Below are 14540 nucleotides of genomic sequence, written 5' to 3'. Positions count from 1 at the left end.
AGAAACTTCAAATAAGCAATTAACCTTCTGCCCAAATCCCATTTTTTATTCATATTTCTTTCTTTACTTTTTTATGATTTGATAAAGTCATAAAAAGTCATAAAAAGAAAAACCTGCTGAGACAGCTTTTAAATGTCCATTCTCCCTCTCATGACTTAGAAAGATGCTGGGCTGAATAACTGATGTGGCAGTTATGTGCTTCACCAGCTTAAACCTGAATCCCAGTCTAGGACAACTGTCACAAACTGGGTGTGAGAAAACATATTTTGTGTGTGTGTTTGGTGGCCTTCCCTGCGGTACTCCTCATGTCCAACGCTGCTTCCGTCACTCTGAACAGAATTCCCCCTTGAGCCTTAATACCACAGAATCTGCTTTACCCACCAAAACAAGCCCTAAAATCATATCTGACAGCTGCTCCTGAGATTAGAAAAAGAGATAAAGCTGCGGAGCTGGACACAATAAATGGCTTATCACAAAATATATCGATGCTGTATATGTGGGCTAATGGAGATCACCAGATGGTAAAAGTTACTTATCTATTTTTTTCATTTGGAAACAGTCTTGAATTTATACAGTTTCCCTTCAAAGAGTTTTTAGAGCTAATAATGAAATATGTGCACGCTGAAGTAAGATGTGAGAATGGTAAACATGAATTTACTGATTCTCAAATGACTAGCAAAGACAACTACCCTGCTAGGGTATTCCCTAATCCAGCCATAAACCAATCTCTCCAGGGGCTGTGCTCATCTTGATCCAACCATTTTTTGCATTGATTTTCGAGTGGAAATTCCCCTCAATATACTTAACATTTCATCAAATTAAAAGGGATCTCATTAGAAAAGGCTGCATGTGTGTTATGTTAAAAAAAAAACAATGCAATCATTATAATAGATCAGTTCCAAACTGTGCGTTGGTCAACCACACGAGTGATCAGACAGGTTTAAAGACAGGTTTTAACCACAACTTTTATGTTCATGGCTGAAGCTCCTGGTTTGGCCACAACCCAGATCGCAGCAGGGAAACTCGTGAGTGACTAGTCATAGAAAACTGCCCTGGGAACATTTTTAAAAATGAAGGTTTGAAAACAGAATTCTATATTTTTCAGCACACAAATGAAGGTGTCGGAAATGTAATCTAGCAGATTTTTGATACCTTTTACGAGACAGTAAATAAAGCCAAAGCAGGAACTTTCCACACATAAATTATGCATGGATAGTAACTTGCACATGCTCTAAATCGCACCATTTCCTGGATATGCTTATTTAGCTGCACAAGCATAAAACACAGCCTTGAATGTAACAGTCACTGACAATAGTTCTAATGCTGACAAAAGCTTTTTCCTAGACCTAAACATCCTCAGCAGCAGCAGCAGCACAGAAAAGAGCTATGAAAATGGACATGAAGCCAGGAGCTGCTCAGCATAACTTAATGGTTCATCTACAGAGGGGAATGTAACAACAGAAACAAGCCGTCGCTTTATGCCAAAATGTTTGAGTGGAATCTGGAGTGGGTGCTGAGCAGTGCTGTTTTCATGCCATCTGGACAGTGGCTCTGTTGTCCACAGAAAGCCTTGGTTCAAGATGTGATTTTCAGGGCTGGGAAACAATTAGTTGCAAGAAGCTTCAGCAGTGGGAAACAATTTCCAACAAACCCATGACCAATTTTTTTTATCAATCCTCTCAACAGAGCAAGTAATTTAGCTTACTATGTTATCACTATTCTCCAGTGAAACAAAGAATGATCCTCTAAAACTTTCAAGTAGATGAAATATGCAGGAAAGAATGTTTTGGCTGTACTTTCTCTAAACCTGATAAACTATTTGACCTCCAATGCTACATTTTAAAGGTGCGTCGTAGAGGTGGAACTGTTTTGATGTCACTACTCTGAGTAAGACAGTAGCAGACAAAATGTGAGTTTTGATGCTCTATTTAACATTTACCATCCCTTGCCAAAGTTGCCTGCAGCCTGGCCAGTTTACCCATTTGTATAATTTAATCAGATGACAGAAACACAAGACATAGACAAACCTTGCATGGAACTTTCACCAGTCCCTTATCAACAGATCAATTACTCCAATAACATATCACATTAAATGATTACAGCAAACAGCACAGCTACAACACTGCACATCCTATTATAGTGAATGTGGTGTTCGAATGGGATTTAATCTTTGCTGCAACACATAGGAAAACCCAGTGAGATTAAAGTGGAACAGCCCTCAAATAATCCCATGTGAAGGCCAATTTTTCCATTCCGGCAACCAAAAAGAAAGCACTTGATCACAAAGGCATGTGAATGCATTTAACTATACAGGCAGCTAAAGGACACTTCAGTTTACTATGCTGTAACATTGTCTAGTACACAAGCATCCCACTTATCTGACTCCCATGGTGGAGCATCAGAGGCATTAGCAGCACACATGGTGGGAAGTTAGATGTTTCTCTGATGTCAGCAACAGGACACTTAATACTGAACACATGGTACCTGTAATACTTAATTATTGATATATGGAAAGAGTGCAACAAAAATCGCCACTGCAGTAGGCACGATAGACCAATACATTGATCAATGACTGGGGCATCTAAGGAGTAAACTGAGAGTAAGAATATGTGCATATCTAAGTGTTCAATTAAGAGATAGGCTATAGTTCTCAAATGAAAATCTGACATTTTCCTATTAGACTACCTCTAAATTTAGGCTTCCTACAAAGGGGGTAGCAAAAGGCCTACCTATTAAAAGGTTATAAAGTCAATTTAAAAGGCTATTCAATATAGAAGAGAGAGAGAGAGAGAGAGAGAGAGAGAGAGAGAGAGGCACATTTAGGCTGAATGGTTGGAGTCACGAGTTATATTTGTGTAGCAATGCTTCAACCCGTCGCACAATGTTGAATGGTACCTGTTGAAGTTACATTGCACACGCAAACACAGTCGAGGAAGCAACAGATCGAGAAAACGTAATTGGCGTTCAAATACGTTTTTGGACTAATTTTCTGTTGTCAACAATTGAAGTTAAGAGCGTCCGGTTCAATAAGAATAATCTTGATAAACTCACTCAGCTCAATTGAAATGACATTAGCTTAAACTAAATTATATTTAAAAAAAAAAAAAAAACAGCCGTGAAAATACTCACCCTTTTATCAAGTGCAGCAGTCTCTAGAATAAACACTTTGATAGCAGAAACCTCATCCGCAGCCTCGATCAAAATGTGGGAATTAAGAGCCGGTCCCTACTGAGTGTTGTTGTGTCTCTGCCCGAAGGAGGCGTGTCTGCTGATGCCTTCAGGAACGCCTCGGAGACTAAAGCTACAGTTTGATTACTCCAGCTAATAAATTTTTTTGTACAGAGTTTGTGTTTTAGAGTGAACACATCTTGTTAACTGTCTCATACAGCAGAATGCTTTTTTTGTGTGCGCAAAGCTAGCCTAATGTAAAAAAAAAAAAAAAAAAAAAGGAAAAATAATTAAAACCATTTTTCTTCCATCAGCGTTTTGTGAATATTATTTGTCTTGTACTTGTTTTTACAAAAAAATAAACATTTAAAACCAACTACAATGCCACGAACAGCGATTTCAAGTTGTCAAACTAAGTGGAAAGATCGAAACACTCAAATAGATAATCTAGACTGTATCCTGTATAGCAAAATCAAACAAGAGAAAACAAAAATACAACAGAATGAAGGCACCATGAGCATACTGGTCTGTTAAGACTGTGGCAAAGAGCGCCACAAAGTGGATGCTCTATGGTACAGTTTTCACCCAAGCAGATGCTCATACACCCAAACTGTATTACTGATTTTGGGATGACGTCAGGAGTCAACAACTAGGCTACATAAAACCATCTTCATCAGTGTACTTGTCATCACACCCATTTATTCCAACTGTTGTCAAGGCAGAGGTTTGAAAACTTTGACTGGAGCTGTGTGCGTATGACTGGAAAAAGCTTTTCCTAATAATTAACTTTTTATTATTAATTATTATTATTAATGATTATGATTTTTTATTATTGTTCACTTCAGTAGCTTTTGAGGTGTTTAATTTATTTACATCTTTATCAGGGTTAGGATTTCAATTTATTACCTGTGTGTGCGGGTAGGATGCGTGGTCTGTCTTTCCCCAAACGCTGAAGAAAAATAGCAAGCTGTTTCTCCTTTGGGGCTTTGTCCAAGCCAGTGGCTATCAGGTAAGAGGCAAACTGTTCTTTCCATGTCTTCAAATGTGTAGAAAGGATGTCTAGCATGGGCAAAAAAGGCTGCATTTGAGCTTATATATATTAAAAAAAAACACTGGAGTGTGCATGCGGAAGGACGAGCACAACCAGAACCAAGGCTATAAAAATTCAGAGTAACATTGGGGAAAATGGTCGACAAATCAAAAAGGTTTGGGGAGCATGTCACTCTGGGAAGTTAAAAAAAAAAGATCAAGATTTAATCACTAAATGAATAGCTAAAACAGATGTGTGCTACATACACTGAGTGTGTTGTAAAAAAACAGATCTAAAATTGGCTGCACAGAAAATTGAATCACGGTAAGAACCATGACCTCCATTATGCCCTTTTTAAAATAAAGTATACACAGCAAATCTATCATCTGTTTTTCAGCCAGTGACTCACCAGTGCTGGTGCTATAGGTGCGAACAGTGGGGTCAGTTGGAGGTGGTGAGCAGCCCGAGTCCATGGATGCTGTGTCGTCATCTTGGGAACATCCAGCCTGGATGGCTCTCAGGTAGCTGTGGCTGCGGGATCGGAAGCATGTTGGCATGGGCAAGTCTGGAGGCTCTGGGTTGTCCTGAGAGTGGGAACGGGAATCTCTGAACGTGGACTCTGAGCTGCGGTCCTCATAGTGACTCATATCTAGGTCCCTTAGCTTGAGGAAAGAGAGGACATGATTGATGCAATGATGTAGCAGTAGAGTAGGAAGAGAAATAGAACAGTGAAGGTAAATGTTGCTGTTAAAGCAAACATACACCTTCATACATCTTGTGACTGACACAAGTGTTTCTTCCATTCATGCAATGCATACTTGATGTGCTGTCTCTTTATCAGACTTTTTCCACATATTAAAACTGTCATTTCAGTCAGACAACTCACATTTGTATCGTTTAAAATATTTATTGCAGAAGAAGTTTGTGTTTGGTGTCTATAGGCTCCGAACTAATCCCTCCTCACAGTTTTAATTTACATGCAGAAATTTGATAATATCTTAAACCCCCCCGAGTCTGAGCCTACAGGTGAATGCTGGGGTTGTGGTGATGGGGGGTCTGAGCAAGAGTACAGAGCTGGCAATGAAAGAGCAGAGGGGAGCAGCTTAAATAGACCTCTAATTGGAAGGAGGTGTTGTCAGGTGATCGTGGCACATGTCAGGTGTGAAATCAGTGCAGCTCGAGTTAACTGACTGAACTAGCTCGCAGGTGTCATTTTATCCAGAAAAAGACAGAAAAGTCAAGGTAAAACACTTGTGTTTCTGGCAAAGTTATTTATATGGTTTAGAGATGGTTGACCTCAGGAGTGGCGACTCAAAAGAAAATGAAGAAGAGAGTATAATAGTTAAGACTGTTTTGAAATATTGGGTTTATATGATTTTCTCTCATTCAGATTCAAATTAGTCATTAAAATTTCAATGGATCGCTGCTGTGCATGCAATCTAAAAAGCAAATGAATTCATATAATGCGTGCATTCATTTGAATGTGATGACCTGTCAGAACTTGCATAAAAATCCGGTTCTAATCCTGTGCTGCCTCTTTTGACAGGTTCATTGAAAAAGATCAGAACGGATTCGCATATAGTTGATCATCTCTCTAACCTTGTCAGTGGGAGGCTAATAGCCCTTATATAAGTGTTAAATTACACTTTAAACTACCTATGCCACTCATTCAGCTTTTACGTTAATAACACTAATATGAAAGACATTTGGGATTCTTTGTTCAGTGGAAGCTCATTTTTCCGACATTCAAGCTCTATCAGTAAATATGCAAATTATACTACAGAAATGAACATTAGTAGCTACAAGCAGACAAAGGGCTCTTTGAAACCAGATGAGGATGTAAAAGTAGAACGCTTGCTAGAAGCTCAGGGATGCACATTTCTAGCAAGTGCATTTTGAATTAATTAGGAACAGGGGCAGGGACACAGAAATTCTGACTACTCACAAACTTCACATTTCATGCAATCCCTGTTTGCACTGTTCACCAAGCACTGACCTGTCCCGTGTAGCTTCGTCTGCCCAGGGTGCTGCAAGCCTGACTGAAGTCGTCATCATCCCAGGGTGGCAAAGACGAGCCTGAACCCCCGATGCAGTCTAGGTTGTCCAGGCTGCGATTGTTGGAGAGCTCTCGGAGAGATGGAAGACAGCTAAGATGAGGGGGAAGAAGACATTCAGTCGATATGTTAAGGATATGAAAAATTAAAGTCTGAGGAAGATGTAAAAATGGTTAGCATTAATGTATGATTTCAGGGAAGCAGAGGAGAAGATTGATTAGGTGGGAAAATGAGCAAAAATTGAAAGATAGGTAAAAGGTTGGTATTCAAGTTACCCCTTTTCATTTCCACTTTCATTTATGAGCCATTATATATCCAAACCTGGACTGTATTCCAATTTCTTCTCATTTTATTTGTAGCATCTTTGCATGCAAAGCTAGTGATGCCAGGTGTCGTATGTACACACCTCTCTATGCCATCATGGTGCCCGAGACAAAGAACCAAGGTGAAATCAAACAGCAGCTCTGAGGTTGTTTTATGTTCTTTGTCGGCACACAGTGATATAACATGGCAGTGAACTGCCATGCCATGGTCTATACACCCAGATGTCCCCTTATTCCATTTCAGTGGTCACAAACTCAGCCACTTTTCACCTAAAAGCACGGGGCAGATGGTATTAACAAGCTTAAAGGAGTTTGGCAGTAGTTGGCAGCAGGGCATGAATTCAGCAGTTGCAGTTGCTGCTGACTTTACAGAAATCACAGGGGTGCAGTGCATAGTTGTGAATGATCTGAAGCGACTTAAGCATTGTGCACCACACCCCTGAGACATGGCTTACACACCTACCACTGACCTGCTCATTGACCTGCCCAGTTGGTGTAGAGAGGACACACTGTGGAGAGGAGACCACAGGGCATCCAGCTCCCCCTGCAAAAAGGAGTAATCCAGGGTTCTGCTGCTCATGCCGAGCAAGGTGGTGGGAACCGGAAAAGAGTGGGGTTGGATGGTCAGGGATTATCAAGGGGAGTAGGGTTAAACATTCAAGCACTCTTAAGGGACTCTTAAATTCCTCAACATAAACTCCTTCCATGTGAAGGTTTGTATGTCAGGTAGGCCTGTGGGCAGAATACTAAAACAGAGTTTCAGGAACAGGAACACACATAAACCTTTGTCTTTCCTAAACATAGCAACAAAACATCATATGCTTCCTTAGAATGCAGAAAGCAAGCAGACTCCCTGCAGGTCCACGCCTCACAAAATCTTATTCACCAATATGGCTACCTCCCTATCATAGCAAACTGTACAATATATCTGTTCCAGAAGTCATGTTATCCTAAGCGACTCACTGTGATCAATCAGGTTGATGGGAAAGTCAGTGCCATATATGTTCACTTCACTACTGTTGTGTTTATCATGTTAGCTAGACTAATGCTTTGTGGGTCCAACAGAAGGAAGGTGATTCACAGACGAGGTTTGGTAGTAAGGCTGGCATGTGGAAGACAACAGGGAGTCTGACACCACTTAATTCTGTGCGTGAGTAAGCCCAGCATGGGCTGTGTGTGTGCATGTGTGTTGAATGCATTAGAATTTTTCTGCATTATGACAGGTTGAGCCTGGGTGTGATGGTTTCCCTCCTAAATGAACAGTATAGGGTTGCCTATGTATATTTTTGATTGATTATAGGTTGGCCAATCAGAATCAGAAACATTTGAATAATTACTCATTTTTAAAAGCTCAAACTACTTTGGGACACCTCTATATGCCTCATAATAAAATAAGAAATAAAAGTCTGTTGTCTTACTTGCGTGGGGGTAGCTGGTCGCTCAGAGAGTGCTGCGTAGCCCTGAGGTAGCTCTGGCGACGAGCGGCGGTTTTTGGCGAGGGTTTGGGGCTTCCCTCTGAGTCATCACTGTCTTCCATGTCTCCCATGGCCTTCACATAGCTACCACTGCGCATCCGCCGGCACGGTATTTCATTGGCACCACCAGTTCGTCCTAAAGTGCTACTCCAATCACCCTGCAGAGAGCATTCGGTAGATGAAATAAGTAAGAATAGTTGTTTTTAACAAACTTTGTAATCTAAGATAGTCTTGATGATTGGGATACTTTTAAAAAGTATTTAACCCTTACCAATGATATAGAAATGTATATGTGTCTATAATTTCATTATATAAAGCACTTAATACCCTTTAGGTGTACTCACCCTACGTCCAACCTGCAGATAGTTGCAGGTTAGTTCCTGTTGGCAGGATTTGGACTTAAGCATTGACCTGTCCAGAGTAGCTGAGCCCTTCTGGATCACGTGTCTTGGCTGCCCCATGGTCAGTGTAGACCAGGACCCTCCTTTCATATAGTCATTATCATTTATCACCAATCTCCCTGATTCACCTAGTCCACCACCTCCCCCACCCCCTGGCATAGGAAGTGCTGGATACTTCATGTCATTGCTGCTTTTGGAGGTGCTAATAGTGTTGTAGCCACTGTGGATGTATCTGCTTTGTCCTCCTTGGCTGTCCTGGCCAGTGTGACGTCCCAGAGTCATCATGGCCATGGTGTTATGGTAGCTACTTAAATCACTGCTGTCCAAATCGTCTGAGCTCCAATAACCTGACATGTTGGAGCGTGGTCGTCGCTTGGTAGTCCCCTCTGATTTTGTACCCCGATCTTTGCTTTTGGATCTGCGATTCTGCTTCCCTCCATCATCTGTGCCGGACGAGCCTCCACCACTGCCAGTGGAACGCCCATTGACATTTCCTTTCATATTGTGGCTCTCCAGAGACTGGGACTTTGCAAAGAGCTTCTGCACAGAGTGCAGCATGTAACGAATACGACCTGGACTGTCCGTGCGCTGCTTGGCAGCTGCAACAGCAGATGTTCTATGAAACTGTAAAGTGCTGAAGCCATCACGGCCTCCAGGTAGCTGCTTATCAAACTCCAGCAGACTGGTAGGTGCCTGGTTCTTGGTCATATGGTGTGATATAGTTGCTGAGCCGCTTGTAATCATAGGTGTTCGTGCACTCAGACCTGCCATTCCCATGCCTGTTCCCATGCCCATGGACATGGAGGTGCCCATGGTGCCAGTACTTATCCCCCCAATGCTGTCTCCAGGTGGGGAGAAGTCAGACTGGTCATAGGAGTTGTAGTGAATCCGGGGAAAGGTGCTGCTGTTGGACAGCTGGTTGTTGAGGGGCAGCATGCACTCTGGTGGAAGGGAGCCTGGATTTGTTGATTGATAGAGATGAGGGTCCATTGTGCCATAGTGGTCCATTGTGGGGCTCAGCAGGTAGGGACTACGCGGCAGGGTGCTGGTCCTCTGATTGTACAGGGCTTCTGGATGGCCTGCTGAAGGTTCACAGGAGTCAGACAGGTGTCTGTTACGGTTGGTCCCCAACCCTTTCATGGTGGCAAGGAGGTCAAACCCTCTAGAAGACCTCCAGGCCAAGAGACAACTGATGACCTCTGAGATGATTCCTAGAAACAAAGACACAAGACACAACAGAGGAATGAAGTTCACAACTGGTGAATTTAGTACAGTACAAAACACACAAACACAGTCATCTACACTCACACTCTACAGCACTCTACATCAGCAAAACACGCCCACTCATGGGCGAAACCAGACAGGCAATCTGTAGGACAGTGAGGGAAATACTATGCAGTGAATAGTCCAGCTTTATTTGCATCCCACAGCAAACATCTGTTTTGAAATGCTGGAAGTGAATGGAAAAACAACATGTAGAACAAATATGAGCTGTTGCCAGTGGGCTGGGGCATACATTATGAGAAAGAGAACAAGCACTGGCAGTCATCTGTAACTTCAGACCCCTCTAAAACTATGTGGAGCCACACACATCCCTTTTATAGTGTATTCACATTCAGAGGAAACAAAGGAAGAACATTTATTCACATCATACAGCAAATCAAACTAAATGTTGGTGTGGACACTGAATCATGCAGTCTTTTTTAAAGAAAGAGCCCCAACAAAAAACAAAGTTATATTTTATCAGTAGGCATATAATACCTTATACTATACCCTTCAACATATTCTACTAGATACAGGCAATGAGGCGGCACAGGAGAGGTTCTGGCAGTGATTAAATCCCTCCTGGGGGCAGCTGAACCTCCCCAAGCCCCTAACCCAGACAGTAATTAAGTAAAAAATGTATCTAAGATTTTCAGAAATTAATGTACTAGCCATCAATTTAGCCTTAATGTTAAAAAACTTTATTTAAATAGTCTACAATATATTACAATATATAGTCTAATTTATATAAATTTTGTGTGAGATATTCCAGGAACGAGTAATGATCGGTAATGATCAGCCTCCTGTTGACGTTGCTGCTGACATGCAATTTGAATGTTTTTTTTTGTTATTGTTGTAAGTCCAACTGAATGTAGCCTATGGGGACCACATAACAAACCCAACACACCTTAGCATACTTACAACAATCTATAGGCTAGGAGTATATGAGGGACAAAAAATGACTAGTATAAAGTATAAATAAATAAATAAATGAATAAATAAATAAATAAATGTTGGGAGAAATGCATACAATAATGTATAAATAATTAAATAAATGCATCAATAAATATATAAATAAATATATTAATATATTTATTTATGTATTTCTGTGTCCATGTTGTACAAGGAAAAGTAAATATGTAAATTAAGTGGGCCGTCCTAACATTACTGAAGTAGGATTGGTTAATTTTGAAAAACAGACAGAAGCAAATTTACATTTCCTCTTACGACCTGGACACAGAAATAAATAGATGTGTAAATGTAAAAATACGGAAATAAATTAATAACTCAATTAATGTGGAAATGTATGCATTGATACATATATAACTGTAGAAATACGCTAATAAATACATGTAAAAATATATAAATAGCCTTTTTCATTAACAAAGTGTATTTATTATTTATTCATTGATGTATTGTTTTCAGTATTTATATATTTATTGATGCATTTATTTAATTATTAATTTATTTATACATTATTGTCTGCATTTCTCCCAAAATTTATTTATTGATTAATTCATTTATTAATTTATACTTTAGTAATTTTTTGTCCCTCACAGGAGTAACTAGCAAATCTAATACGCGAAATAAAAACAAGTTCGCTGATTCATGTGTGTCAAGCTAATGATAATACTGAGTGTGGGCCGCGATACGGGGACAGTGGATGCCTGCTAACCAAAGACTGCTCAACAACAAGGATGCTAACTCTGTGGAGACATTTGGCTGTGTTACAAGTGAAGGACAATGAGGACGACAATGAGGACGGTTAAAAAGACCGAGCTGCATTACTACTGTAAGTTTGCTTAAAAGCTGAAAGCAAGTTATTTATGTTGTCTGTTTGCCACTGCTAGCAAAAACTGCTACCTAGCATAAGTTGTCTCGGTTGTGTGATTTTGTCGGTGACTATGACTGTGGTTGTGCCTGACTGTTGGTAGTTTCATTGGTTTGTTAAGAATTGCTCCACGGCATTTGTTGTGTTTGCTTTTTTTAATGTAATTTGTAATGTAATAAAACGCGTTTTTCGGTTAAATTTACTTGATAATTGAGTATCACTATGAATTGAATTGAAATGTATGTTGCGTCATGTGAGCGGCAGTAGTAGCTTAGTCTGTAGGGACTTGGGTTGGGAACTGGAGGGTCGCCGGTTCAAGTCCCGGTGCGGAGCAAATATGGAAGTTGGCCTGGTAGCTGGAGCGCCTGAGCACTGCCGAGGTGCCCTTGAGCAAGGCACCAAACCCCCTCCCCACCATCAGCTCAGGAGCGCTCGCTGTGGGCAGCTCCTTCACCCTGACATCTCTCCATTAGTGCATGTCCAGAGGATCCTGTTTGTGCGTGTATATGTGTGTGTATATTTCAGCATGACTTACAGAGTGTAAAAACAGAAATTTGCAGGAATCAAATATGCTATATAACATATATAGCAATATAATATGATATACAATCCAGCCCATACAGCGCCCCCAGTCACACTCGACACTTCTAACACTTAATGCAAATAAATAACTGCAGGGATGATCTACAAAACAACACCAAGTATCACAATGTGGTTATTCAAACATTAAGTCCTGCAGGTAATGGCTTTCAGTTCTAAAAGTTAAGAACGAAACAAGAATAGTCCCTATAACAGACATCAGCCTGGTCCTGTATTTAGAATATAAACATATATTATTTTGCTTCATGTACCCGGGAAAGAGTCATTTAAAACTATAAAATAGAATCTTTGTTGACATGTTGTAGAGAAAGCTTTTTGCTTTAAATCTGTGTATTCACATTCTGAGAGCTATGCAGAAAAGTGATTGCATGTTGTAATGTACGACTGAAAGTGAGTGATGAGATGTAGTAAAGCAGCTCACACCATTTTACAGAGCACAATGTGAACTGATTGTAATTCCCTGTTACACAAAAGGTACCAAAAGTACTGTGCGTTAACTCTTTTTTATATACTATGAGCACACTCACATGTCCTCAGGAAGTCTTCATATAATTATAAGCCTAGCTTTCATACCACCATCATTAGCATGCTGCAGGCACAGACTCATTTAGTGTCATTAACAGAGCCTCTCTGAGTGTCATCTCTGCTGATAGGGTCAAATCCTCTAAATCCTTTTACACCACATTAGCTAACTGCCTCATATCCCGGTGTGACACGCCACTCAGCTAAGCTTAGCATATCCTCCCCAATGTATCAAAAAGCACAGTCTGAAATGACAGGGAGAGAGGGGTTATAAAGGGAGGTAGGACTGTAAACTGTACACTGCCAGTCAAAAGTTTGAGACACTTTGACACATTAATGTTGAATTTGTTTTTAAGACTGAATCGTACCTATGTTACTATGCTTTGTATTGAGGAAACATGACAGAATTAATTTAGCAAATTTGCCTTTTCATTGACTTTTCTACAATTTTAAGTACCAAAGTGCTGATTCATAGTTCCATAGAAACATGCTCTCTTATTTTGTAGGGCCCAAATGTGCCTTCATATTCATTTATAGCTTCAACTTTCTTTCAATAAATTCACACTGTAGAAATTACTAATTTTTTCTCAAGATATTTATGCTCAAACGGCAGGTCATTGCTTGAGATTAAAACAAATTGTGAAGTTGAAGTGCCCGTTCAGAAAAAGCCAGCTGACGAGAGTGAGCTTTAAGAAGATTTAAAAGAGGACACAGAGTTCACCTGCCAGAGAGCAGGAAGTTTCACTGTGTGCCCTGGTCATCATATTTGACCAGTAGGAACCACTAGTATAGGGCCCTACCGGAGGATATCAAGTAGCGGTCAGGCTCTGACGGAGTTAGAAGATATAGGTTGGGGCCTGGCCATTTCAGGCTCTACAAACCAGCAGTACCATCTTACAATCAATTCTAAAACTCACAGCCAGGTAGCCAGTGAAGGGAAGCAAGGACAACTGTAATGTGGTCACTTCTCTTGTTGCGCATTAAAAGCCTGGCATCAGCATTTTGAATTAATTGCAGTCTTTGGATGTTATTGTTGCTAACATCAGCTTCTACGTCTGCAGGAAGTGGAATGACCTGATTTTGTTTAATCATCCAGTTGAGCAAAGCAGGACGGCATCACTTTAGTCATCTGGATATGAAAAGATAGGTTTGAGTCAAAAATGGTCCCTAGGTTAGGGCCTCTTTGCAAACATTGTTAGATAGGGTGGGATAGATTATTAATGTAGCTAGTACAGGGGGCCAGGGGGAGTAATAATGAGCTCTTCCGATTAGGAGTCGTTGAGCTGTAGAAACATTTTTGACATCCAGTTTTTAATTTCTGCCAGACAGGACATGATATGTGAAAGATCAGTGCCAGGTTTTAATGGGGCATGGAGTTAAGTGTCATCAGAGTTACAATAAAATTCAATGCCGTGCCTATGCAGGATTTACCCCAGGGGTAGCATTATGTTAGTACTAACGATAGCTACCTGGTACAGTATCACTGGTGTGTATAACAGGAATAGTTTATAGGCATTTAATAAACTGTAACTCTCAGAGGAGAGAAGCAGAAGAATTTAGGTCAAACTTCTTCCTTCATTAGCTTGTTTCTAATCAGACAAATGTGTGTGGGCATCTTGTTCTGCTCATAGAGAATACTTTGCTCAGTGCAAAATGAACACAATGTCGTGGATGTGTGTGTGTGTGTGTGTGTGTGTGTGTGTGTGTGTGTGTGTGTGTGTGTGTGTGTGTGTGTGTGTGTGTGTGTGTGTGTGGGTGTGGGTGTGTGTGTGTTTTTACACCCTGCTTGGAGCGTCTGGTGGCAGCATCTCCCTGCCTTGTGCACTGGGGAGCTGCCATCTGCTCCTCCAGTGGGAAATAGGGCGTTTGGCAC

At 40.7% G+C, this 14540-nt stretch overlaps 1 protein-coding gene across 5 annotated transcripts in view; it reads right to left on the bottom strand.

The window, feature by feature from the left end:
- dlgap4b (discs, large (Drosophila) homolog-associated protein 4b) overlaps window positions 1–14540 on the bottom strand; it is a 114126-nt gene that overhangs the window by 12940 nt on the left and 86646 nt on the right. For 2 of the 5 annotated variants that reach the window (XM_061042125.1, XM_061042122.1), the window contains exons 4-9: window positions 8395–9662; window positions 7994–8208; window positions 7046–7147; window positions 6195–6345; window positions 4608–4860; window positions 4075–4227 (exon numbers count right to left, since the gene is read on the bottom strand). In XM_061042125.1, the coding sequence (XP_060898108.1) occupies window positions 4075–4227; window positions 4608–4860; window positions 6195–6345; window positions 7046–7147; window positions 7994–8208; window positions 8395–9591 (2071 nt within the window). In that variant the 5' untranslated portion in view covers window positions 9592–9662. The remainder of the gene's footprint in view (window positions 1–4074; window positions 4228–4607; window positions 4861–6194; window positions 6346–7045; window positions 7148–7993; window positions 8209–8394; window positions 9663–14540) is intronic. The other 3 variants (XM_061042123.1, XM_061042124.1, XM_061042126.1) reach the window with 3 other exon arrangements.

Source organism: Labrus mixtus, chromosome 7 (genome assembly GCF_963584025.1).
Source record: "Labrus mixtus chromosome 7, fLabMix1.1, whole genome shotgun sequence".
Taxonomy (NCBI): Eukaryota; Metazoa; Chordata; class Actinopteri; order Labriformes; family Labridae; genus Labrus; species Labrus mixtus.
This window is presented reverse-complemented; position numbering and strand designations above follow the sequence as displayed.